At 43.1% G+C, this 23,877-nt stretch overlaps 1 protein-coding gene across 9 annotated transcripts in view; it reads left to right on the forward strand.

Moving 5' to 3' along the window:
- KIF13A (kinesin family member 13A) overlaps positions 1-23,877 on the forward strand; it is a 202,693-nt gene that overhangs the window by 142,592 nt on the left and 36,224 nt on the right. For 5 of the 9 annotated variants that reach the window (XM_059880651.1, XM_010818549.4, XM_010818550.4 and 2 more), the window contains exons 13-23: positions 1,243-1,377; positions 3,015-3,145; positions 6,967-7,053; positions 7,153-7,319; positions 8,523-8,642; positions 13,643-13,856; positions 16,381-16,543; positions 17,750-17,890; positions 18,943-19,092; positions 21,791-21,952; positions 22,868-23,041. In XM_059880651.1, the coding sequence (XP_059736634.1) occupies positions 1,243-1,377; positions 3,015-3,145; positions 6,967-7,053; positions 7,153-7,319; positions 8,523-8,642; positions 13,643-13,856; positions 16,381-16,543; positions 17,750-17,890; positions 18,943-19,092; positions 21,791-21,952; positions 22,868-23,041 (1,644 nt within the window). The remainder of the gene's footprint in view (positions 1-1,242; positions 1,378-3,014; positions 3,146-6,966; positions 7,054-7,152; positions 7,320-8,522; positions 8,643-13,642; positions 13,857-16,380; positions 16,544-17,749; positions 17,891-18,942; positions 19,093-21,790; positions 21,953-22,867; positions 23,042-23,877) is intronic. The other 4 variants (XM_059880652.1, XM_024983945.2, XM_024983946.2 and 1 more) reach the window with 1 other exon arrangement.

Raw genomic sequence — 23,877 nt, forward strand, 5'->3', positions numbered from 1 at the left:
TATATGTTTTTTTAGATATCACAAGCACACACCTAACTTTCTGTAACTCCTACTTGGCTTTATTTTTCTTCATAGCACATATCACCTTAGGAAATTCTGTATTTTACCTGTCTATTTTGTTATGGTCTGTGTCCTTCCACTAGAATATAATTTTTGGTGAAAGAAGTAACTATGTTTTGTTTGCTCTTGTATTCCCAGCCCTAGGTTAGTACCTAACACAAAAAACATTTCATGAATAACTTGAATGAATTCAAAGTGAAAGTGAAAGTTAAGTCGTTCAGTGGTGTCCGACTCTTTGTGACCCCATGGACTGTAGCCCACCAGGCTCCTCCGTCCATGGGATTCTCCAGGCAAGAATACTGGGGTGGGTTGCCATTGCCTTCTCCAGGGGATCTTCCTGACCCAGGGATCGAACCCAGGTCTCCCGGATTAGAGGCAGACGCTTTAACCTCTGAGCCACCAGGGAAGCCCGAATGAATTCAAGGCCCTCTGCAAAAAGGAGAGGCCTGCTCTTCCAGCCCCATCTCCCACTACTTTCCCACATTGACTAGGGATTCTTTTCTTTTTTTAACTTTTTATTTTACATTGAAGTCTAGCCGATTAACAATGTTGTGACAGTTTTGGGTGCACAGCAGAGCAACTCAGCCATACTTATACACGTATCCATTTTCCCCCAACTCCCCTCCTCTCCAGACTGCCCATAACATTGAGCAGCGCTCCCTGTGTTATACGTGGGGTCCTTGGACTAGGGGTTCTTGACACCTGCGTTCATCCACCGCATCCTGAGTCCTCACCGTACTTCCCTCTGCCCTTACCTTGCAACTCCTCCGTTTCTTCCTCTTGAAATTCTTCTTGTGCCTCAAGAACCATCTCAAATGTATTCTCTTCCTGAAGCCTTTCCTGGACTCTTAACCCATCGCAATCTCCGTCCTTTGAAGTCCCACAGCACGGTGTTCCTCTTCAGAGGCTCGGGGCTCTCCTCTTTCATCTCTAGCCCTGTGGTCTCATCCCCTCCACTGGACTGGAAGCCCCTTAAGGGCGGGCCGGTACCTGGTTCACCCCTGGTGCTCCTGTGACACTGACACAAGATGTCACATGTCTTAGACGCTCAGAAACTTGGTTGAGCTGAGTAGAATGTGTTGTTTCACTGGCGTTGTCCCCAGAAATAGTGACTTTCCATTGGTACATCTCCTGACTCGAGCAACACACAGAGCTTTCCTGCTTTTGTGTGTCTCTGCACAGGAGAGGCAGCGGCAACTTGAAAGCATGGGGATCTCCCTGGAGACTTCTGGTATCAAAGTAGGAGATGACAAGTGCTACTTGGTCAACCTGAATGCAGACCCTGCTCTCAACGAACTTCTGGTTTATTATTTAAAGGTAAGAAGTATATGAGCAGATAGCCGCCATCCTGATTCCTTCATGTACGATCCCACTTGGGTCTGGGTACCTGTCCCCATGATCTTGCTTTTTGTATCCAGCTTAGCTCTCATTAAAAGTAAGAGGAATGGTAGTTCAGTCGAGTTACCACTGAGCGAGAACTAGCTGTTTTGTATTGCGTCAGCCAAAAAGTTTGGGTTGGCCAAACATCTTTTCCATAAGATGTTATGGAAAGACCCCCGACAAACTTCTGGACCAACCAATATTATACTGGGGCTGCCTAGCTGGGCTGATTTCAGAGGGGCAGGGGGAGCCACCAGGGGTGTCAGGGTGATCTCTGGCTATGGCGACAGGATTCTGAGAAGCTCTGGAGAGTCACCATTATGCGTCTGAGTAATCCTAAGGGGATCTTGAGGTCAGCACAAGCCTAAAGCAGACTATGATGGGAAATTACACAGCTAGGGTTTTTCCCTAGGATTCTTCCATATCCATCCCTTCTAAACCTGCGTCCTTAGGAAGTAACTCTTGGTCCCATGATCACCCTCAGGTGTGGAGATGGGTGTGTGCTTTGGGGTTTGGCCCTGTGGCCTCAAGGTCATGTCACTGACCATACTGCAGCAGTCACTGCAGCGGTTGTCAAACTCCTTCGTTAGGGATTCTGAGCTGCCTCGTGAATATGCAGAATGCAGTGGAGAATAAACTTGAAGTGAAGAAAGGAGCCTCAGTCTTCTAGAATCCTTGTTATTCTACTTTTTCCAGAAACAAATATGACATAAATAGCCCCTGACTTACTGAGAGTCCGCTCACAGACTTAAGATCTGTTCATTTAGGAAAGGATGAAGCGGTAAGGGATTGTTTCTGAATTCTTGATTTTGAAAGACCATGCACTGCGCTTTCTCTGTTGAACAGGGAAGTCTTTTTATTGTCACAGAGACTGCATGACTTTTAGAGCAACAGAACAGGCAAAGGGGCTGCACACTGGGCTCAACCAGCAGGAATCACAGTCCTCACATGTCTGAGTTTTGAAGTACTTAAGAATCATGCTAACATGTACACTGTATAACCCACAGGCATGAATACTCTGTAATTTAGTATTAGCAACTCAACTTTTGTTTATCATTTTAAAAGTTGAAAATATGATTCTCCATGAAACTATTTTCAGTGTTTCTTGAATTTATATAGCTTTTCTCAAAGACTTTCACTGTTAATTCAAGTGATTCTTGAGAAAGAATCCTATTCATTAGATCATAATAATACTGTTTTGGTTTTGCGGGAGGAGAGGGGGACAGGCTTAGAATGAAATGGCTTGGCCATGGTCACATAAACAGTCATCAAGTTAAAATTGGAGCTCAAGATTTTCTATTGTCAAATCTGACTTCTTTATGTTCCAAAATATTAGCTAATCACTGTTGATTAGGGTTTTGTTTTGTATTTTTTTCTATAGTGTTTAAACATGTTTTAAATTTAGAGTGTTAAGGTAAGCTTTTGACCTACAATGCACCAGATCTCGCATCTCCTGTCTGGTTCACCTAATGTTGTTATCCGTGGTCTGTTGGGTTATTCAAATTGACTGTGATAAACTTTTACTGAGTTACCTGCAAGTGTAGGTGTTTCTGTCTTGAACAATCTGTTACCAGGACCACACCAGGGTAGGTGCCGACACCTCTCAGGACATCCAGCTCTTTGGGATAGGAATTCAGCCTGAGCACTGTGAGATCGACATTGGCTCTGATGGAGAGGTCAGCCTCACTCCAAAAGAAAATGCACGGTAAGAAAAGTACCATATAGATAACTAATGAGAGCCTACCGCGTAGCTCAGGGAGCTCTACTTAAATGCTCTGTGAGGACCTACATGGGAAGGCAGTCCAAGGAAGAGGGGATATATGTATCCACATGGCTGATTTACCTTGCCATACAGCAGAAACCAACAGAACATTGTAAAGCAACTATTGTCGTCATTGAGTAGCTAAGTCCTGTCCAGCTCCTTAAACCCCATAGACTGTAGCCCACCAGGCGCCTCTGTCCATGGAGTTTTCCAGGCAAGAATACTGGAGTATTCGGTTGCCACTTCCTTCTCCAGGGGATCTTCCAGACTCAGGGATTAAACTTGTGTCTCCTGCATTGGCAGGCAGGTTCTTTACTGCTGAGCCACCTGGGAAGCCCTAGACTCCAATAAAAATTAATTTTAAAATAATAAAAATAAAGAGATGGTAGAGAAGAACAAAAAAATAAAAGTACCTTAACATAGCTTAAGTGCCTCATTTTCAGGAGTAGACTGCCCCTTTCTGTTTGTTCAGTTATCAAAGTTAAGGCCACAGTAGCTTTTGCTTTCTGCTTATAGAGAGCTGTGTAAGCAAAATTTAGAGCACCAGCTTCGGCGTGGCTGATTCTGCCTTTACTAGCTGGGTGATCTTAGATAAGATACCTCTTTTATCTAATCTTCAATTCCCTCATGTGATAAATAAGGCTGCTACTGCTGCTAAGTCACTTCAGTCGTGTCCGACTGTGTGACCCCATAGACAGCAGCCCACCAGGCACCCCCGTCCCTGGGATTCTCCAGGCAAGAACACTGGAGTGGGTTGCCATTTCCCTCTCCAATGCATGAAAGTGAAAAGTGAAAGTGAAGTCGCTCAGTCGTGTCCGACTCCTAGGCTAATGGTAGACAAAACATACAAATCACTTCCCTCAGTGCCTGACACACATAAATATTGAATAAAGTTAGTTGTTACCCATATAATGCATTATATGAAAAGCAGTTAAAATCAGATAACCCCATTATATGAAGAATTCCTAAGCTAAGCTATAATATGTAAAAATTTGAGAATTGACAGGGTAATATATTTACTTTTTATTTTCTACTAAATGATGTCTTCCATTATTTTATAAGCATGTATAAAATGAAGTCTTAAAACAATATTCATTAACGCACAGCATTATAATTCAGAACATACGTTTTTATGAAGAAAACGACATTCTTGTCAAATTACTCTGTTAATATCAGCCGTATACATTTCCAAGTGATGAAAACCTGAGACTGAAACCATCAACATGCGTGATTCATGAAATCTGTAGGTCTTATGTTAAAGTGATATATTGTTAACATATTTAATGATAAGGTGATACTAGTCCTTAATTTTTATTTATTCCAAGTTCAAATAAAATTGAACTTTGTGCTATACCCCTCCATTAGAAGCTCTGGAGTTTTTTTCCTACTTTTTTAATTGACAAAATTACGTGTGTATATACACATGCACACACACACACACAACGTGACAATTTAATCACTTTCTCTTTCAACTCTATATCTGAAAATGATCTTATTCAGGAGATTTCCTCGTACCTGATTTTACCTCCAAGTCTTTTTACCCTACTTTTCTTCCGTTCCCACCATGCTCAGTCTCCTCCTTTCCTATGACCTGAGGCCAGTGGTTCATTCATTCAGTATACTTGCTCTAGGCTCTGTGCTGGGAATGTCCAAGAATAGTGACTCAAAGCCTAGTGGGGGAGGATGTATAGAAACAACAGTTATTTTACAGGAAGCTAAGCGCTCCTTCTAAAGTGATCTTTATAACCTGCAAATATGATCACTATAAAAGTATGTGGGGTTTGCAGGACTTAGAATATGCTCTTGTCATGGGAATGCACAGTAGCAAAAGAAGTGAAGAACAAAATATATTTTAGAATTATGTAAGAGTTGGCAAGATTTAGTGATATGCTCAGAGACAGCATAGGAACTCAGTAAAGGAAAAGAAGTCAGCACTATTAAGTTTCTGTCTTAGAAATGAGGTAAATAGTGGTGCTACTAAATCAAGAAAAGGTATATTAGAGGAGGAAGAGGCTTGCAGGATGATAGGTAATGAGTAGTAATGAGTTCAGTTTGGGATATTTTGAGTTTGAGCTGTCCTTGGGATATCGGTGTGAAGATTTCCAGGTGCACGTTGGATTTAGCACTGTACACCCTACACTAAAGATACACAGCTGGGTGTTATGTGTTGCCTGTTTTGAAAGTGGATCTAGAATGAATAGTGGAAGCGTTAAACCAATGTCTATGGGATGATCTGAAGATAATCCATGAAGGGGGCTGAGACAGGGAGTCAGATAGGCAAGGTACAATGATGGAATCCAAGAAAAGAGAACATTTAAAGAAGAGGTCAGTATAGAAGCTAAAGAGCTTCTGTGGGACATAGCAGTTAGGAAGACATTAACAGCCCGTGGATGTTTGGGTACCAGGCAGTTGTGGGTATGGAAGGAAAGTAAACAAGGAAGACTAGGAGGTGAGGAAGTGGGTGGAGAATCTTGATTGTGAAGATGGGAATGGGATTGGAGACATAGCAAGAGAAGGAGGTGAGGTGAAGGGATAGTCATTATTTCCCTGAATCTTCCGCAGGTCTCTCTTCGCATGTCTTACCTGCTGCTTAACTACAGTCTATTGAGTGTTAATCTGTGTCTCTGTTTTTCACTTGTAGAAGTCTAAGAAGTCTTTTTTAAGATATGCCTGGTCTCTATTGGTAGAATTTTGTTTTTACTCCATTATATGCTTTAGTAATTTTATTTTTACTTATTTCATTGCCTTTATTTGGAAATGCTCTTCTTTGATGTTGTTGGGGCTTCAGTCCAACTGTTTGTTGTATCTGCTGATAACTTTGCTTCCTAAAGCAGTTCGTGATTTTTTAGATTTGTTCCTCTTCAGCGGTTTGTAGGAGTCTTGTGGCCTGGATGAGGCTACATAATTTCCTGCGAAGAGATTTTATATTTGCTTCCTCCATGTACCCCTGGCATGTGTCCAAGTGGAAATTACTTCTATGCTAATTTCTTGGCTTGGGTACATTGCCAAACCAGTTTCCATAACTTTTTCTTTTTTATATTATTGTAGTAAGAGCATGATATGTGTGTGTGTATGTGTGTGTATAAGCGAGCACCTAGAATAGTGTATCTAAAGATGCAGATGATCACAGAAGTAATAAGTAAAAGAAGTAAATATTATTATATTTCTCTCTGATTTACTCTGGAACCGTTTTTAGTTTTATTCTAGAATAACACTGCTCAGTAGAACTTTGTGAGACCGTGGAAAGGTTCTCTGTCCGCTGAGACCATTTTGGTAGGTCTCACCACCACTATCGAGGTGGTGTGGGCTTTCCTGGTGGCTCAGCTGTAAAGAATCCACCCGCCAATGCAGCAGACACAGATTCAGTCCCTGAGTCAGGAAGATCCCCTGGAGTAGGAATTGGCAACCCACTCCATTATCCTCGCCTGGGAAATCCCACGGACAGAGGAGCCTGGCGGGGCTACAGGCCGTGGGGTCGCAAATAGTTGAACACGACTTAGCAACTGAGCAGGCGTGCACACACATTGAGGTGGGGCTCTTGAGAATTGACACATGGCTAGTGAGAATGAGAAACTGAGTTTTTAGAAGGATCATTCAGCAGTGATCCTTATTTAAAATAATTATTATTTTAGATAATAAAGGACACTGCATGGCCCTTTATGTCTATTAGAGAGAGCTCCCCCGCTTACCTCTTGAGCCCCTGGGTCGGCGTTTTCTGCTCTTTACTGTTGAGCTGACACATCCCCCCACGTCGTGTCCCCCAGGTCCTGTGTCAATGGCACCCTCGTGTGCAGCACCACCCAGCTGTGGCATGGGGACCGAATCCTGTGGGGAAACAACCACTTCTTCAGGTAAGCACCTTGTGCTCACAATTATGTTCACTGACATGTCTTTTCTGTTACCTGAGTGTGAAACACACTGATTTTCTCTAATGGTCAAAAACCCCACAGGATTAATTTGCCCAAGAGGAAACGGCGAGATTGGTTGAAAGACTTTGAGAAAGAGACAGGCCCGCCGGAGCACGACCTGGACGCGGCCAGTGAAGCGTCCTCAGAACCAGACTATAACTACGAATTTGCGCAGATGGAGGTTATCATGAAAACGCTGAATAGCAATGGTGAGACCCTAAACAGTTACTTTCTCTCTCTCCTCTTTAAATGACTCCAAGAGGAATTTGAGCATGACTAGAGAATTGTCAGATTTCTGGCATATCAAATTGGGTATTCTGTTGCAGGAATAAAGCTTTTGACCTTTTTTGTTTATTTCTGGATTTTTCCCTTCAAGGACCTCTCTTTTTAATTATAAAAATGAAGTGTCAAGAAAAGGCCAGATGAAAAAACAAGTGTGATGTATTACTATGTAGAGTATAGAACAACAGAAAAGAGCATCATTAAGATTAGGGATTAAGGGATTTCCATGACAATGGTTAAGACTCTTCCTTCTGGTGCAGAGGGCACAGGTTCAATCCCTGGCTGGGGAACTAAGATCCCACGTGCCATGCTGTGGCCAAACATTTTAAAAAGAAAAAAAGATTAGAGATTAAGATTAACTACGGGGGCTCCTGACAGCGCAGCACAGGGAGGACCACAGCTGGGACCCAAGCTCCAGCCCATTCTGCCACTTGCTCGCCAAGTTGGGAGGAGTCCCGACAGACATTTCATGCTCAGACAGGATCACATTAGTGGGTCGGTTAACAACATGCCTGAGCAGCAAGTCTCCTCTGAGCGGTTGTTTGGAAGCCCCAGTAGATGCAGGGTGTGACAGGAGAGTGCAGTTCCAAACTCCAGGTGAAGGAACGCCCGTTAGAAGAGAGCTTCTTGCTTTCGATGCATTTACAGGCTTCTGGGTGTCTCTGTTCTCCAACTCTGCGAAGCATCTAAGTGATATCCATTTAATCATCTACCATCCCATGGCACACATTTCTAATTTCTCCAATCACTACCTGCTTATCATATATTTATTTATATATTTACACACACACACACACACACACACACACACACACACACACACACGATCCCCCCTGGATAACCAGTGAGTGTGTAGTATTTGTTAATCCCTCCAGTCTTCTTAGGCAGAGCAGTTGGTCATCAGTGGCCTGGCTCGTGGTGTTAACGTAAGTATCCATTTGTATTCTAGATCAGACTTTGATCTCTAGTGTTGATTTCATTCATTTAAAAGCAATATTTCCCCGTCACTCTGCTTTACCCACTCCCCTTGCTAAGTGAAGCTCCCCTGTAGGGCACATCGACGTGCTCTGATACGATGCTGAAATGCTGGCGGCCGGGCAGAATTCATACTCTTCACCTCTACTGCTTAGGTGGCTTCCCGATCATAAGCCTGTCTGCCTGGTGGTCATCCCCTTGGTGGTCCTATTTGAAGATTCTCTTCCCTCTCATGTGGTTTCAGACGAAGCTCCTCCACAAACACTGGGATAAAGGTTTTAACTGATTGGCTTTAGCTTGAAGGAGCTTGACTGGTTTTTAGCAGGGCTGCTGGTTGGTGCTTGTGCTTCATGCTTTGGCCAGATCTAACATGACGGGGAAGACACCGCAGTCTTCTGCCTGGCAGAGGTGCTCTGAATTCTTGTTGGAGCAATGTTCCCTTTTCAGTTATGACCGCTTCCTCCCCGTTTCCAAATTCCATGGCCTTCCCAATGGTTAGAACCTGGTGGCTGTTCTTTTCTTCATGTATCCAACAGCAAGAAGTGTCTCTAGTATTTTTATTTCTGTTGACAGCACAGGAGTTCAGGATATGGTACTCCTGGGTAAATAGTCACCTGCATTATCTCAGTGATAAACTAAAATAGCGTATCTTCAAATCTCTAGAATAATTAATGGTCTAAAACCCAGTTCATTTGAATTAAGAGTAAAAGCAAACCTAGTATTTTTAGACCATAATATGTTTTTCTCGACAACAACTGTTTTCACAGAGTCAGTGGCAGCTCTAAAGTAAAGAAGAACTGAGGGTCTGCTGAACGGTCCCAGAGCTTATTCCATCTGGAATTCAAAGGTTCCTTTTTCCCTCAAAGGATCTATTCTGCCCTTTGATTCAGTGCCTTAGGCATCTTGATACGAATTAATTCTAATTATCTGGGTCACTTTTTTTTCTTTTTTTTAATTTTCTGGGTCCTGAGGCTTCCCTTATGGCTCAGCTGGTAAAGAATCCGCCTGCAATGTGGGAGACCTGGGTTCGATCTCTGGGTTGGGAAGATCCCCTGGAGAAGGAAAAGGCTACCCACTCCAGTCTTCTGACCTGGAGAATTCCATGGGCTGTATAGACCATGGGGTCGCAAAGGGTCGGACACAGCTGAGTGACTTTCACTTTCACTTTCCTCTGGGTCACGTAAATGCCCTTCAACCTTTACACCATCACCCTCTCTCTTTCCCATACACGGGACAAACAAGTTTGCGCTGATTGCATAGTTATGTACCAGGCAGAGAATAAAGTAAGGAAGAAGGGAGCATGCTATGCCCAAAGGAAAAGAGGTCCTTTCTCTCCTAAAACACTTACCCCTTTGGTTTCTTGGCCTGAGGCTCCAGGCTCACTGAGTTTTAAAACAGTTCATTCAAGAGGAACAAAGTGATAAGGAAATGAAGGAAACTGTTAACACTCTTGACAGTGGACTGGTGATTTGAGAACAGGCCAGAGCATCTTTGGTTTCTGTCCTGGCCCATATCACAGAGTCAGACTGACATGCTGATTGGAATGATCTTTTTACGAGTATGCGATATAGGGAGAACAGATACATGTACAGACATGGCTGAGTCCCTTTGCTGTTTACCTGAAACTGTCACAACATTGTTAATTGACTATACCCCAATACAAAATAAAAAGTTTGAATTTAAAAACAAACAAACAAAAAAGAATATGCTGTACAGGAAATTCCCAGCAGTTAGGGTTCTATGCTTTTACCTCCAAGGACCTGGGTTCAATCCCTGGTCGGGCAACTGAGACCCCACAAGCCGTCATGTGTGGCCAAAATAAAAAGAACATGCTGTATACTGAGAAAGGCTTAAAACAGGTCAATTAATTCGGAAAGAAAATGTTATCCAGAGAAAAGTGTTTCCAGACTTGTGTTGGGATCAGAGGGAAAAAGAAACCTCAGCCTCTGTACCTCTCCTGGGTTCTATGTATGCCGGCTACATCTGGAGTCCCCGAGCAGGGCTTTCCGGGCTGGTCCATGGCAGGTGAGGGGAAGGATGCTTGGAGTTGCTCTCTGGCACATCTGTGTGTTGTTCTGTGGCTTCTGAGAAGGCCTGGTGAGCAGTAGGGGTGCTGTGTCATGGCCAGTCGCATCACCTGTGTGTTGGCGTGGAACTCCCTCCTCAGCCACTTGGGATATGTGTGTTTCCACACACCATTGACCAGCAAGTAGAAATAAGAATTAAACATCTTATTCAGTGTCTTTTAGCCAAAGCCCTAGACTATGATTTTGTAAAAAAAAAAATCGTGTGTTTTCCAGTTTTCTTTCTCTGAAAAAAGGTTCATACACACCAAGTTCAGTTCAGTCGCTCAGTCGTGTCCGACTCTTTGTGACCCCATGAATCGCGGCATGCCAGGCCTCCCTGTCCATCACCAACTCCCAGAGTTCACTCAGACTCACGTCCATCGAGTCAGTGATGCCATCCAGCCATCTCATCCTCTGTCGTCTCCTTCTCCTCCTGCCCCCAATCCCTCCCAGCATCAGAGTCTTTTCCAGTGAGTCAGCTCTTCACATGAGGTGGCCAAAGTACTGGAGTTTCAGCTTCAGCATCATTCCTTCCAAAGAAATCCCAGCGCTGATCTCCTTCAGAATGGACTGGTTGGATCTCCTTGCAGTCCAGGGTACTCTCAAGAGTCTTCTCCAACACCACAGTTCAAAAACATCAATTCTTTGGCGCTCAGCCTTCTTCACAGTCCAACTCTCACATCCATACATGACCACAGGAAAAACCATAGCCTTGACTAGACGGACCTTTGTTGGCAAAGTAATGTCTCTGCTTTTGAATATGCTATCTAGGTTGGTCATAACTTTCCTTCCAAGGAGTAAGCGTCTTTTAATTTCATGGCTGCAGTCACCATCTGCAGTGATTTTGGAGCCCCAAAAAATAAAGTCTGACACTGTTTCCCCATCTATTTGCCATGAAGTGATGGGACCGGATGCCATGATCTTTGTTTTCTGAATGTTGAGCTTTAAGCCAACTTTTTCACTCTCCACTTTCACTTTCATCAAGAGGCTTTTGAGTTCCTCTTCACTTTCTGCCATAAGGGTGGTGTCATCTGCATATCTGAGGTTATTTTAGGGCCCTGTAAATGGATGGTGAGGACCCTGTCCTTTCTTTTTGACACCTAGAGCCTAAATAGAAAATATATATATATATCACTGTTTGAGAAATATATATATATAAAATTCTGAGAGAACTTCTCTAGCCCTTAAATGTAAAATTTTTTAAAACTTTCTCAAAAAACATTACTATATTATTTACAATTTTTCTTCCAGAGGCTCTAAGGCTGTATCAGAAGTTCTCATCCTTTGGAGTTTATCAGTTTTCACTGTGGGAGAGGTCTTGCCCAGCCATGGTCTGTCTTTGTGTAAGAAGGGTTTTTTTTTGGAGTCCATTTTCCACTGGCCTTTCAGGTGATGCATTTCAGGGACTCTTATGTCAGGACTCTATGAAGAAAAGTATTCTTCTTTGAAAAAAGAAATGAATTTTAGAATTTTACATCAGCAAAGAACAGTCTTTTTTAAACATCTGTTCTTTAGCAGAGTACTAATTCTGAGGAAAACATTGGAGGTAAGAGTATAATTTATTACTAAGTTTGTTTCCTACCCCAGATAATTAACTCTGGTCTGAGTTCAAAACCCGGCTCTGTTGCTTTGCTTATTAGCTGTGCCATCTTGGGTTGGCCACTTAACTTTTCTGAGCTCCAGTTGTCTCCTCTTTAAAATGGGAATGCTGCCCACCCCTAGCTTTGTTGCAAGGCTTTCGTGAGATGATGCATGAAAAGCATATAGGGCCTCTACCCTGAGACATAAGCCAACAGATAGTAGAATTATTATTGCTGTTGTGGTCATCATTTTTATTAAAACAGCTCACCTATACTGTGTATATCTAGTGATTTTTAAAATTACTTTTACTCTGTTTTGTATTCTTTCATTCTTTTTTAAGTTAAAGTACTGTTTCCCCACCCCCCCTTCTCATATAGAAAACTAGTAAAATATGAATGCTTATTTCACAAATTGATAGGGTCTTCTGGTCTAGTCAGTCAGTATCCATCATCAGGTGATGTGAAGATTCCTCTTAATTTCCTTCTCTTAGTCCAGAAATTAAAATGAGAGTCAATTTGTAGAAATAGGACACTGCGCTGAATAATAGGCAAGTGTGTAAATCGCAGGCTAGTCTGAGAATACAAGTAAATCTCCTAGGTCTTATGTACTTCAAGGAAATATTTACTGTTATGGTAAATTTCTTCGTTTATCATCCAGATTGTCTAACATACTGTTTCCCCATTATGGCCTCCTCACTTACATGTGTCATAGTTTTCTCTTTTGTACGCATGGTCTGTGCTTTCCTTAAACTTTGTGCACTGCATCCAGGTCATTGGCCGTTACCAAGCTAATGTCCCGGGACAGCCAATTAACTCTTTAGGATTGAGTCCTACCTACACCATAACCACCGCTAGTCATAGTCAGGGCCCCTTTAAACAAGATCTATTAGTATTTCTAATACTTGTTCACCCACATGTATGTTGGTCATCTCTCAATCTGAAAAAGCAAAAAAGCAGAAGTAGACTTTTGTTTTTGTAAGTGAATTGCTTTCTTGGCTATTAACACCTGAGAAATTGGCAGACCATATACTCAATTCATATTTTCAAACAGATGCTGTAATCTGTAAGTTTCCTCGCACATTAGAGAAATTCAGGAGAAACAAATTTTTAGCCACATCAGAACTATAAACGCTTTGTCAATGGGAACTATAAACCCTTTGTCAACTAAAACCAATGCTAAATGCACCTAAAAAGTGACGACATAAAATCAAAATCTTGTGTGGCTCTGTCTTTGAAATCACCTTAGATTTCATTGAGTCTTTCTTCTCGGTGGATAGAATACCATCCCTTTTTCCTCTACCCTCTTCTTTTTGTAGTTGAGCCACCTTTCTACACATCAGGGCGAGCTCATCAAATTGAAGAACGTAATAGTAGATGTGAGGAATGTTTCCATACAACGTGTTTAATCTGAAATGTTAAGAAAAAGGAAATGGAGAGAATTCCACCTGAAAAAGGAAATGGAGAGAATTCCACCTGACCGGGCCCGGCCGGCCGCTCCCAGACAAGAGCACTGAAAGGCTCCATCTGGGGGAGGAGACGGTCCTCGTTAGAAGCCTCGCTGGGGGTGGGGGGCGCTGCCGGTCTGAGCCACCGCTGAAGAGCCCCTTGCCTTGTCTCTTGGCTTGCCAGACCCAGTTCAGAACGTGGTGCAGGTCTTGGAGAAACAGTACCTGGAAGAAAAGCGAAGCGCCCTCGAGGAGCAGCGACTCATGTACGAGCGGGAGCTGGAGCAGCTCCGCCAGCAGCTGTCCCCGGAGAGGCAGCCCCAGATCAGCGGCCCCGACCGCCTGGCCTACAGCAGCCAGACGGCGCAGCAGAAGGTGACCCAGTGGGCCGAGGAGAGGTAGGAAGGGGACCCGGGGGCCTGGCGCAAGGCCTCGGGGCCTCAGGGGAGGCCATTGTAAGGCACGTCAACGGGGGACAAACCTAGCAAAGAGGGAAATCTTACTTCCATGTCTGAATTGTTAGCGGTTGCCTTGTCTTTCAAGGAAGGTTCCCCTGGAGAAGGAAATGGCACCCCACTCCAGTCTTCTTGCCTGGAAAATCCCATGGATGGAGGAGCCCGGCAGGCTACAGTCCATGGGGTCCGAAAGAGTCGGACATGACTGAGAGACTTCACTTTTTCACTTTCAAGTATGTTTACTGTGACGTCAGTTGTTAAAGATTACACCTGCCCTCTTACCCTTCAGTGAAAATGGTGCCAAGTTAGAATATCACTGTTTCGTTTTGAAGTAAAGACAATTGAATAGTTCTAAAGCATAAAAGCAGGCTTCCCTGGTGTCTTTGACGGTAAAGAATCCGCCTGCAATGCAGAAGACGCGGGTTTGATCCCTGGGTCCAGAAGATCCTCTGGAGAAGGAAATGGCAACCCACTCCAGTATTCTTGCCTGAGAAATCCATGGACAGAGGAGCCTGGCGGGCTACAGTCCATGGGGTCCCAAAGAATTGGACATGACTGAGCGACTTTCACTCACTCAAAGCATAAAAAGCGTTTCTTGTTCTTTTATTTCTCTTACTTTGGAGTCAATTTAAATGCAGTTTTAATATTAAGAAATCTGTGAATTTTTTAAATTTACAACTTTAAAATATTTGTATCAGAACTGAGGCAGTAGTGGAGGAAATGGTAACAACAGTAAAGATAGTAAATTGTTACAAAGCTCTGTTGTGTTCTTGCCACAGTCTAGGAATGGTGCTTTTTTATGATCCCAACAGCACCAAGTCATGGGAAATATTATTTCAATCAATCGAAATACCCTCTCAGTCATGCATTCAGTAAATGTGAAGGCCAGGCTTTGTTGACAGTCCATTAATAACTCCTCTGTTGTAATAATAATAGCACTGGACATTTCTTAAGCATTTATTGCGTGTCGACACTCCATGCCGCAGAAAATCCGAGTGTAACTTTGCAGTTGGTCCTTGATATCTACATTCCACATCCACAGATTCAACCAACCGTGGATCATAAAGAAAAAATTCCACATCTAAGCAGACCTGTGCAGTTCAAACCCATGTTGTTCAAGGGTCAACTCTACTCTTTCTTTCATTCAGTGGGTAATTTTTGCATATTCTATGATGGGCCATGTACTTGGCCAGGAATTAGGTGTAGTGACAAGCAAAAAAAAAAAAGACATGGTCCCTGCCCTAGGGGCGCTTACAGCTTCATAGGGGAGATGGATGTTATTAGTCAAATAATTATACAAATAAGTGAAAAACTGAAACTATGACAAAGACTGAAAGTGAAAGTCACTCAGTCGTGTCCAGCTCTTTGTGACCCCATGGAATAGACCGTGGAATTCTCCAGGCCAGAATACTGAAGTGGGTAGCTGTTCCCTTCTCCAGGGGATCTTCCCAACCCAGGGATCAAATCCAGGTCTCCCGCATTGCAGGTAGATTCTTTACCAGCTGAGCCACCAGGGAAGCCCAAGAATACTGGAGTGGGTAGCCTATCCCATCTCCAGTGGATCTTCCCGTCCCAGGAATCGAACCGAGGTCTCCCGCATTGCAGGCGGATTCTTTACCAGCTGAGCTACATGACAAAGACTACTGAGGCAAAAGATGTGGCTCTGGGAAAACATGGAATAGGGTTTGGATCTAGTCAGGATGTTGCTGCTGCTGTGTCACTTCAGTCGTGTCCGACTCTGTGACTCCATAGACGGCAGCCCACCAGGCTCCGCCATCCCTGGGATTCTCCAGGCAAGAACACTGGAGTGGATTGCCATTTCCTTCTCCAATGCATGAAAGTGAAAAGGGAAAGTGAAGTCGCTCAGTCGTGTCCGACTCTTAGTGACCCCACAGACTGCAGCCTACCAGGCTCCTCCATCCATGGGATTTTCCAGGCAAGAGTACTGGAGTGGGGTGCCATTGCCTCCTCAGTCAGGATGTTAGAGACATATTTATCAAGAAGCACTCATTTAGAGTTGAAAAGCAAACTGCTGCTGCCCCGAAAGTACCTACTTCTCACATCTACCAAATGAAGAAATCACATAAAACACTTCTCCTTATGCTAGAGCTCCTCTACTACAAAGCTTACAAAAGTCATAATGATTTCTTTTTCCTAAAGGAATGCTTTATGGGCTTTTATTTTGCATTTTCATATCAAAATCTATTCTTTGTCAAATATTATATGATTTAAAACATGGTTTGAAGTTAAGTTACCCGCACCTTTGCTCCTCATCCCTGGTTACCAGTGGATAGCCCATGGAACCCTGGTGGGAAGAGGGGAGGATAAGAGGTGAGTTGCCAAAAATAGGTTGACAGATAATTGTCTGAGAGGAGATTCTTACTACTTTCTAATAATATGACTCACTTGGAAAACGGGATTGCAGTTTTCCTCCAGATGCTCTCATTTCCTTCTCTGTTGCTCACAGGGACGAACTCTTTCGCCAAAGTCTGGCAAAACTTCGGGAGCAGCTGGTGAAAGCCAACACCCTGGTGAGAGAGGCAAACTTCTTAGCCGAGGAGATGAGCAAGCTCACCGACTACCAGGTGACTCTGCAGATCCCTGCTGCGAACCTCAGTGCCAACAGGAAGGTAAGAATGCTCTCAAAGAGGAGGAGGGCAAGAGGCACAGCAGTAGCTTCTGAGAGGTAGAACATCACCCTGACATCCGCAGAACATCTGTGAAGAGACCCTGACGTGAGCCGGAGGGTTTGTTCTTTTAAAGACCCCGTCTAGAAACCTCTTTGGGTATATATGATCAGAATATGAGAATCTGGAGGGCTGAAAGAGTTGCTAGTTTAAATGCTTTCTTTAACACATTGCAACTTGGGAATTCCCTGGTGGTCCAGTGGTTAGGACTCTGCACTTGCACTGCTGTGGTCCAGGGTCCACGCCCTAGTTGGGAAACTAAGATCCCACAAGCTACGCGCTGCAGCCAGAAATAAATAAGAAAACACTGAAACCAGAAATGGATATAACTAACTCCTCTTGCTTTTCTCTCTCATATAAATGCCTCCTGAAAATGGGGGATGTGTAAATATCTTATAATAGTACAATTCTGAGAGAGAGACAAGAAAGGAAAACTCCTATGATCCTTGTTTTATATACACAGAAGGATTCTTTGCAGCCACTTGGAAGTTTCCATCAGTAAACTGCAAGATTTTTTTCTTTAGGGAGAAACCTTGAAAAGTAATTTTTTCTCCATTCATTTTTCCCTCCGACAAGTGAGTGAGAAATGAGTCAGAGGGTATCTCATCAGCCTTCTTGCATTTCAGTCTTTTGACCAAGTAGTTCTCCTTTGCGAAATTTACTGTAAATCCATACTTACAGAAGTGTTTGTAAAGGTTTATGTGCTTTAGTACAAGGATGCTTATCATAGTTACCTTTGTAACAGCAAACATTTGAAACAGCCATGATGTTGGGCAGTAGACTAATTAGTCAAATGAGTGATACATCCCCATAACAGATCACTTTGTTGCTATTAAACATTATGTTTCTGAAGAATATTTAACCACACAAAAAGGTTAACTGTGGAGAAAGAATTGGGATGGGAAATTTGTATTTTTGCTTGGTTCTAAGTGTGATTAAAAATAAAACGTGCATGCACGGCCCTACAAAGAAGATTGAAAATAAACTAGAATATTCCGTATATGGTAGATTTCATCTTTCTTTGTACACATTATGTGTCTTTTTTAAACTTTGTACTTGGTGATAACGCACATTGCTTCAGCAGTCCAAAAACGTTGTAACGAGATTTGCTGTGTTTGTTTTTTTGTTTTTGTTTTCTATATTCTACAGAGAGGAGCAATAGTGAGTGAGCCAGCTATTCAAGTGAGGAGGAAAGGAAAGAGCACCCAAGTGTGGACCATTGAGAAGCTGGAGAATAAATTAATTGATATGAGAGACCTTTATCAAGAATGGAAAGAAAAGATTCCTGAGGTAAAAGGGACAAAATGTCAAGGAGTTTGGTTGCATTAAAAGGACAGAATATGAGTAACTTAACCATCAGAACTGGAGAAGGCAATGGCACCCCACTCCAGTACTCTTGCCTGGAAAATCCCGTGGACGGAGGAGCCTGTAGGCTGCAGTCCATGGGGTTGCTAAGAGTCAGGCACGACTAAGCGACTTCACTTTCACTTTTCACTTTCATGCATTGGAGAAGGAAATGGCAACCCACTCCACTGTTCTTGTCTGGAGAATTTCACAGACGGGGGAACCTGGGGGCTATAGTCCACGGGGTCACAGAGAGTCAGACACAACTGAGTGACTAACACACAGTTGTCAGAACACACACATGTGCATCACTGAATATCTGCAGTGATGCTGGGGACATTTATATTAGAAATGTAAAGTGAAATCAGTTGGATGGGTCATAAAATATGTGATCCTCACACAGATAGGAACTACATGAAGAGAACACCTAGCACCTTCTGCATCTTTAGTACATTTCAAGTGAAATGAAGTGGAACAAAGTGAATTTGTGCTGTTTTGTCAGTGGTGTTAAAAATCAGCTTAGATGGGTCAGCATGGGTTTTGTGTTCATTAGCATATGCTCATGCTGTCCTAGCGGTATTCATGGCTGGGTACATGCTAAGAATAATTTTAGAGAGCGTGGTCCATTGTTCGTACACTAGTAATGGAAAAAAGGACTCAACGAAGGAAATGAAGAAGAGCTCAGGGAGTAGAACCATGTGGGGTAGGGTGTGCCAGGGAAGACGGGGAGGGTTGGGGTGGGGTGTGTGGTAGGTGGGGCTATAACTGATAGAAGGGCTTTCCAGCCTTTTCATCAGTTATCGCCCTAACAAGCCCCTCCCGTGTGCTAGTTTTGATTTATTTGTATGACATGATTCTGATTTTACTTTTAACCAATGTGGATAAATGCTTTCTTTTTGAAACATTTCAAAATAGCTGGTTTTAAATAGTATTAGATTGATGTTTTCTTTTCCTACTCACCCCCTACCCCCAATCCCCCAACCTGTCCTGCCACTCAGGCAAAGCGACTCTGCGGGAAACGAGGTGACCCTTTCTATGAAGCCCAAGAGAATCACAACCTGATTGGCGTGGCGAATGTGTTCCTGGAGTGTCTCTTCTGTGATGTGAAGCTTCAGTATGCAGTTCCTATCATCAGCCAGCAGGGGGAGGTAAGGACAAGCCAGGCTGGGAGAAAATGACCATGGCCCAAGTGTGGGTTTTGTTGTTTTAACTCGATTTAAGTTATGTTCTTGATTTACATCCAGAAACTAGGGTGAAGCCTCAGGATCACGTTCTTTTTTCCCTACTAATATGAATAGGAACTATCAACATTAATTCATGGCTTTAAAAGATTATTAGAACATGTTTTTTGTTTGTGGTTCACAGGATTTTCTTTGTTTTAATCAAGTTAGAAATCTTTTGGAAACCAGATTCGGCTCTGTGCCCCCCATTGATTTCTCTTTTAATCTCTTACCTCCATAATACCCTTTAGCTCCTTCCTGGCCCCTAAGTGGTCTTTACAAAATATAAAAGTTAAAGTGAAAGTCGCTCAGTCATGTCCAGCTCTTTGCGACCCCATGGACTGTATAGACTGCCAGGCTTCTCTGTCCATGGAATTCTCCAGACTAGAATACTGGAGTGGGTAGCCGTTCCCTTCTCCAGGGCATCTTCCCAACCCAGGGACTGAACCCAGGTCTCCTGCGTTGCAGGCAGATTCTTTACCATCTGAGCCACAAGGGAAGCCCTTATAAGATGTAACTTGAGGGGATTATTTTGAAATCTGAAATATTCAAAGCAAACAAGCTTAACCATCCCATTGTTACCACCTCTTAAAAAAAAATGCCTCTCGTATATCAGTTATTTCATTATATTGGCCTTATGTCAGCCTGAAACATTTCAGAAAATGTTCAAGTTCAAACATTTTTTTTTATTACCCAGTTCATCAACGAATGTCTTCATTTTAAATTTAGTAGCATCAATATTTCATGATGCTACTAAATTTAAAAGTAATTTGTTCTTAAATAACATGCAAATTTGGAAATACTAAGTTGTTTTTCATGATTCTTTTTTTTTAAGTTACATTTTTATTTTACTTTTAAAATTTGTTTTTAATTGGAGGATAATTGTACAATATTGTATTGGTTTCTACCATACATCGACATGAATCAGCTTTAGGTAAACATATGTCCCCTCCCTCTTGAACCTTCCTCCCACCCCATCCCACCCCTCTAAGTTGTCACAGAGCACCAGTTTGAGCTCTCTGCATCATATAGCAAATTCCCTCTGACTATGTAGTTTACATATGGTTCATGGTGGTTCTTAGAGCAGGCTGAGTATAGGGCTCCACTCTGCCTGAAGTGAACCCAGAAAATAAACCCTAGGTTCCCAGCTGTGATGTGTAAATACATGTCTCATATTCCCACATGTGTAACCCCCCCTGTGAACACTATGGTGTGGGAGACTAGTGAGCTAACTTACTTTTTCCCATGTTAAAAATGGGCACAACTCCAATTTCAAAGAGACCTAGTAGCTGAGTCCCTAGTCAGGGTTACTTAAGCTAGCTAGGGTCCATGGTGGGCTTTGAGTGTTCCATTGATACCCCTAAAATTTTACTAAAAATGTATTAGGTTCTCAAAAAACATTAGGAGTAAAAAGCTTAAGAAGTACCATCTTCTAACTGATTTCTCATATTTCCTTTATTCCCTTTCTCGTATTCCTTCCTCCACATTTGTCTCACATGTCAAATGCCATCAACTAATTTTTCACAGGGCCTGGGTGCCAGGGCCGGTGGCTCTGCAGAAGGTGCTCTGAGCTATCTTTGAGAATGAGCCTCACTGTTTAAGATGACAGCAGCACCCCCAGCGCGTGTATCCCTTTCACAACTTGTCGTTACAGCCTTAAAGTGCGGTATCCAAGATAAACCTGATTGATTACCGCCCTCCAAGTCTGCGAAGGTTGGGGTCATTCCTCCTGTTAATTTCAGTTCTGTGCCACAAGTTACAGGAGAGACGCTGCTAAACTCTCAATGATGCAGAGAACCACTAAGATATTCTGGAGACCTCAAACCCCACCCACCCACCCCTTTTTTTAGAAAAACCATCTTAAAGGAACTGTTTCCTTATAACTTAGTGGCTTTGTAATTGTCCTCCCTCCTGGAGTAGGTCTCACCCCTGACCCTGCTTCTGGCCACCGTGTGAGGTCTGTTCACATTCTCTGCTCCCAAGAGAATAGAGGCTGTATGAGCCCAGTGGCCTGACTGGTTTGCTGTTGTAAACGCAGTGCTTAGTCCTTCCCTGGCATCCTAGTCACTTCTCCGTAAATATTTGTCGAGTGGATACATTCATCTTGTGACAACCCACACACACCTCTGTTAGAGCAGTTAATCTATACTGTTGTTCCTGGGTTTTTAATTCGCTGTCTCCTCTTTTGACTGTGAACATCCAGATAGCAGAGCCTGTGTCTTTATCTTGGTGTTCCCCACGATGCCAGGTATTTGATCAGATGAGTATGTGAATGAATATATATGAGTGATATGAATAAATAATAATATGAATGAATATGAATAAGGGAAATAGATGACACCAAGTAGCATGTGTTGGCTGCCTTTGTGCTGTTCATGAACTGTCCTGTAGAAGAAGGGTAAGAATGAAGATGATTCCAGGAGGCAGATTTCGCTCCAAGTAAAGCCCGGTGATTACAGAGCAGGTGATGGAGTGGACTAGCTCTGGAAGTTTCCTGTTGCTGGAGGCGGCCTGGTAGTCCCAGTGGAGCTGCTCACTTGGGTTATGGTTGCACGCTTTCCGTCTCAGGTTGGTTTTGTCCACAGGCTGCCTTTTAACCCCACGGTGCTCTGGCTCCTTGGCCCAGGTTGCAGGGCGTCTCCACGTGGAAGTGATGCGAGTGACAGGCGCTGTCCCGGAGCGCATGGCGGAGGACGACTCCTCGGAGAACTCCAGTGAAAGCGGAAGTCTTGAAGTCGTAGACAGCACCGGGGAAATCATTCACCGAGTCAAGAAGCTGACATGCCGGGTGAGAGGGCGGGGCTGCGGAGGCTCGGATGAGTGACCTTTTCCATTCAAAACAATTTGATGGAACATCTTGGGCATTTTTCATATAACATGAGTGAGTGAGTGAGTGAAAATCGCTCGGTCGTGTCCGACTCTTTGCGACCCATGGACTATACAGCCCATGGCATTCTCTAGGCCAGAATCCTGGAATGGGTAGCCTTTCCCTTCTTCAGGGGATCTTCCCAACCTAGGAATTGAACCCAGGTCTCCCACATTGCAGGCGGATTCTTTACCAGCTGAGCCACCAGGGAAGCCTGGAAATACTGGAGTGGGTAGCCTATCCCTTCTCCAGCGGATCTTCCTGACCCAGGAATCGAACTGGGGCCTCCTGCATTGCAGGCAGATTCTTTCCCAACTGAGCTATGAGGGAAGCCCCTGCATAAAACATGGCACAAGTTAAACTTTCTGACAGCAAACATGGTGATGGATAGTACTTTTTCCAGAAGTACAGCACACTTTATGATGGCAGTTGTGTGAAGTTTTGAAAGTTTCTATGTATGTGAGCTGCAAGGAGTGTATATTGTTTAGTGAATCATGCTTTTCTAGTAAAGGTTGCAGCTGTATCTGAAACTCGGTCATTAGGAAAGTTTGAGAACGATGTGTGCATTTGTCGCTGTGCTCATATACTGTAGTTACAAAACTGTGGTACAGATTTCATTACAGATGCTCTTGTATGCATGTGTACTCAGTCATGTCCGACTCTTTTCGACCCCATGGACTGTGGCCCATCAGGCTCCTCTGTCCATGGAATCTCCCAGGCAAGAATATTTCAGATGTCAAATGGATGCCTGATTTATTTCATCCCTGTGAAAAGCATGCATAGTTTGTTCTCTTTATGTGAGTTATATTTGTGGTTGGTTTGTTTTTTCCTCTTCAGGTAAAAATTAAAGAAGCAACTGGGCTGCCCTTAAACCTCTCAAATTTCGTCTTCTGTCAATACACGTTCTGGGACCAGTGTGAGCCCACGGTGGCCGCCCCTGTCGTGGATCCTGAGGTGCCTTCCCCACAGTCCAAGGACGCCCAGTACACCGTGACCTTCTCCCACTGTCAGGTACAAATGCCATTCCAAAATGAACTACTTGGGAGGCTGCCGGCCGGGACTCAGTTCAGAAGTCTACTTGTAACTTAGAGGTTTTCCCCATTATGAAACATAACACGTTTATTAGGCTTTTTAACCTCCAAGTGTACTTTATTTTTTACATACAGTTCCACTATATATATTACAATTATATTCCATGGACAATTTGTAATAGATTCTCGAGATTACTTTTTTTTCAAATTTGTGTCCGTTTTTTCTGGTTCTACACTTAGAAAACACATCCATATCACCACTTGTAAAATTTCACATATGTAAAGTCTATTAAGTCATTATTTTTCGTGTGTGCCTTTTTTAGTATATTTATTTAATTGAAGGATAATTGCTTTACAGAATTTTGTAGTTTTCTGTCACACCTCAGCAGGAATCAACCACAGGTGTACATATGTCCCCTCCCTCTTGAACTTCGCTCCCATCTCCCTCCCCATCCCACCCCTCTAGGTTGATACAGAGCCCCTGTTTGAGTACCCTGAGACCTACAGCAATTCCTACTCTCTATTTTACATATGGTAGTGTAAGTTTCCATGTTACTCTACCCATATGTTTCACCCTCTTCTCCCCTCTCCCCGTGTCCATAAGTCTGTTCTCTATGTCTGTTTCTCCATTGCTGCCCTGTAAATAAATTCATCAGTTGTCAAGTCATTATTTTTATGAAAACAAGTAGCCCACTTTTTTTAAGCTGTGTTTACCAAGTCTATTTGTTAATTCTTTATTAATCTTTTGTTGTTGTTTTCTGAATATTCTTTTAAATATTCCTCATATTTCTTTACAGCCAAAAAGTTGCTCCTTTA

The sequence above is a fragment of the Bos taurus genome, chromosome 23 (genome assembly GCF_002263795.3).
Source record: "Bos taurus isolate L1 Dominette 01449 registration number 42190680 breed Hereford chromosome 23, ARS-UCD2.0, whole genome shotgun sequence".
NCBI lineage: Eukaryota > Metazoa > Chordata > Mammalia > Artiodactyla > Bovidae > Bos > Bos taurus.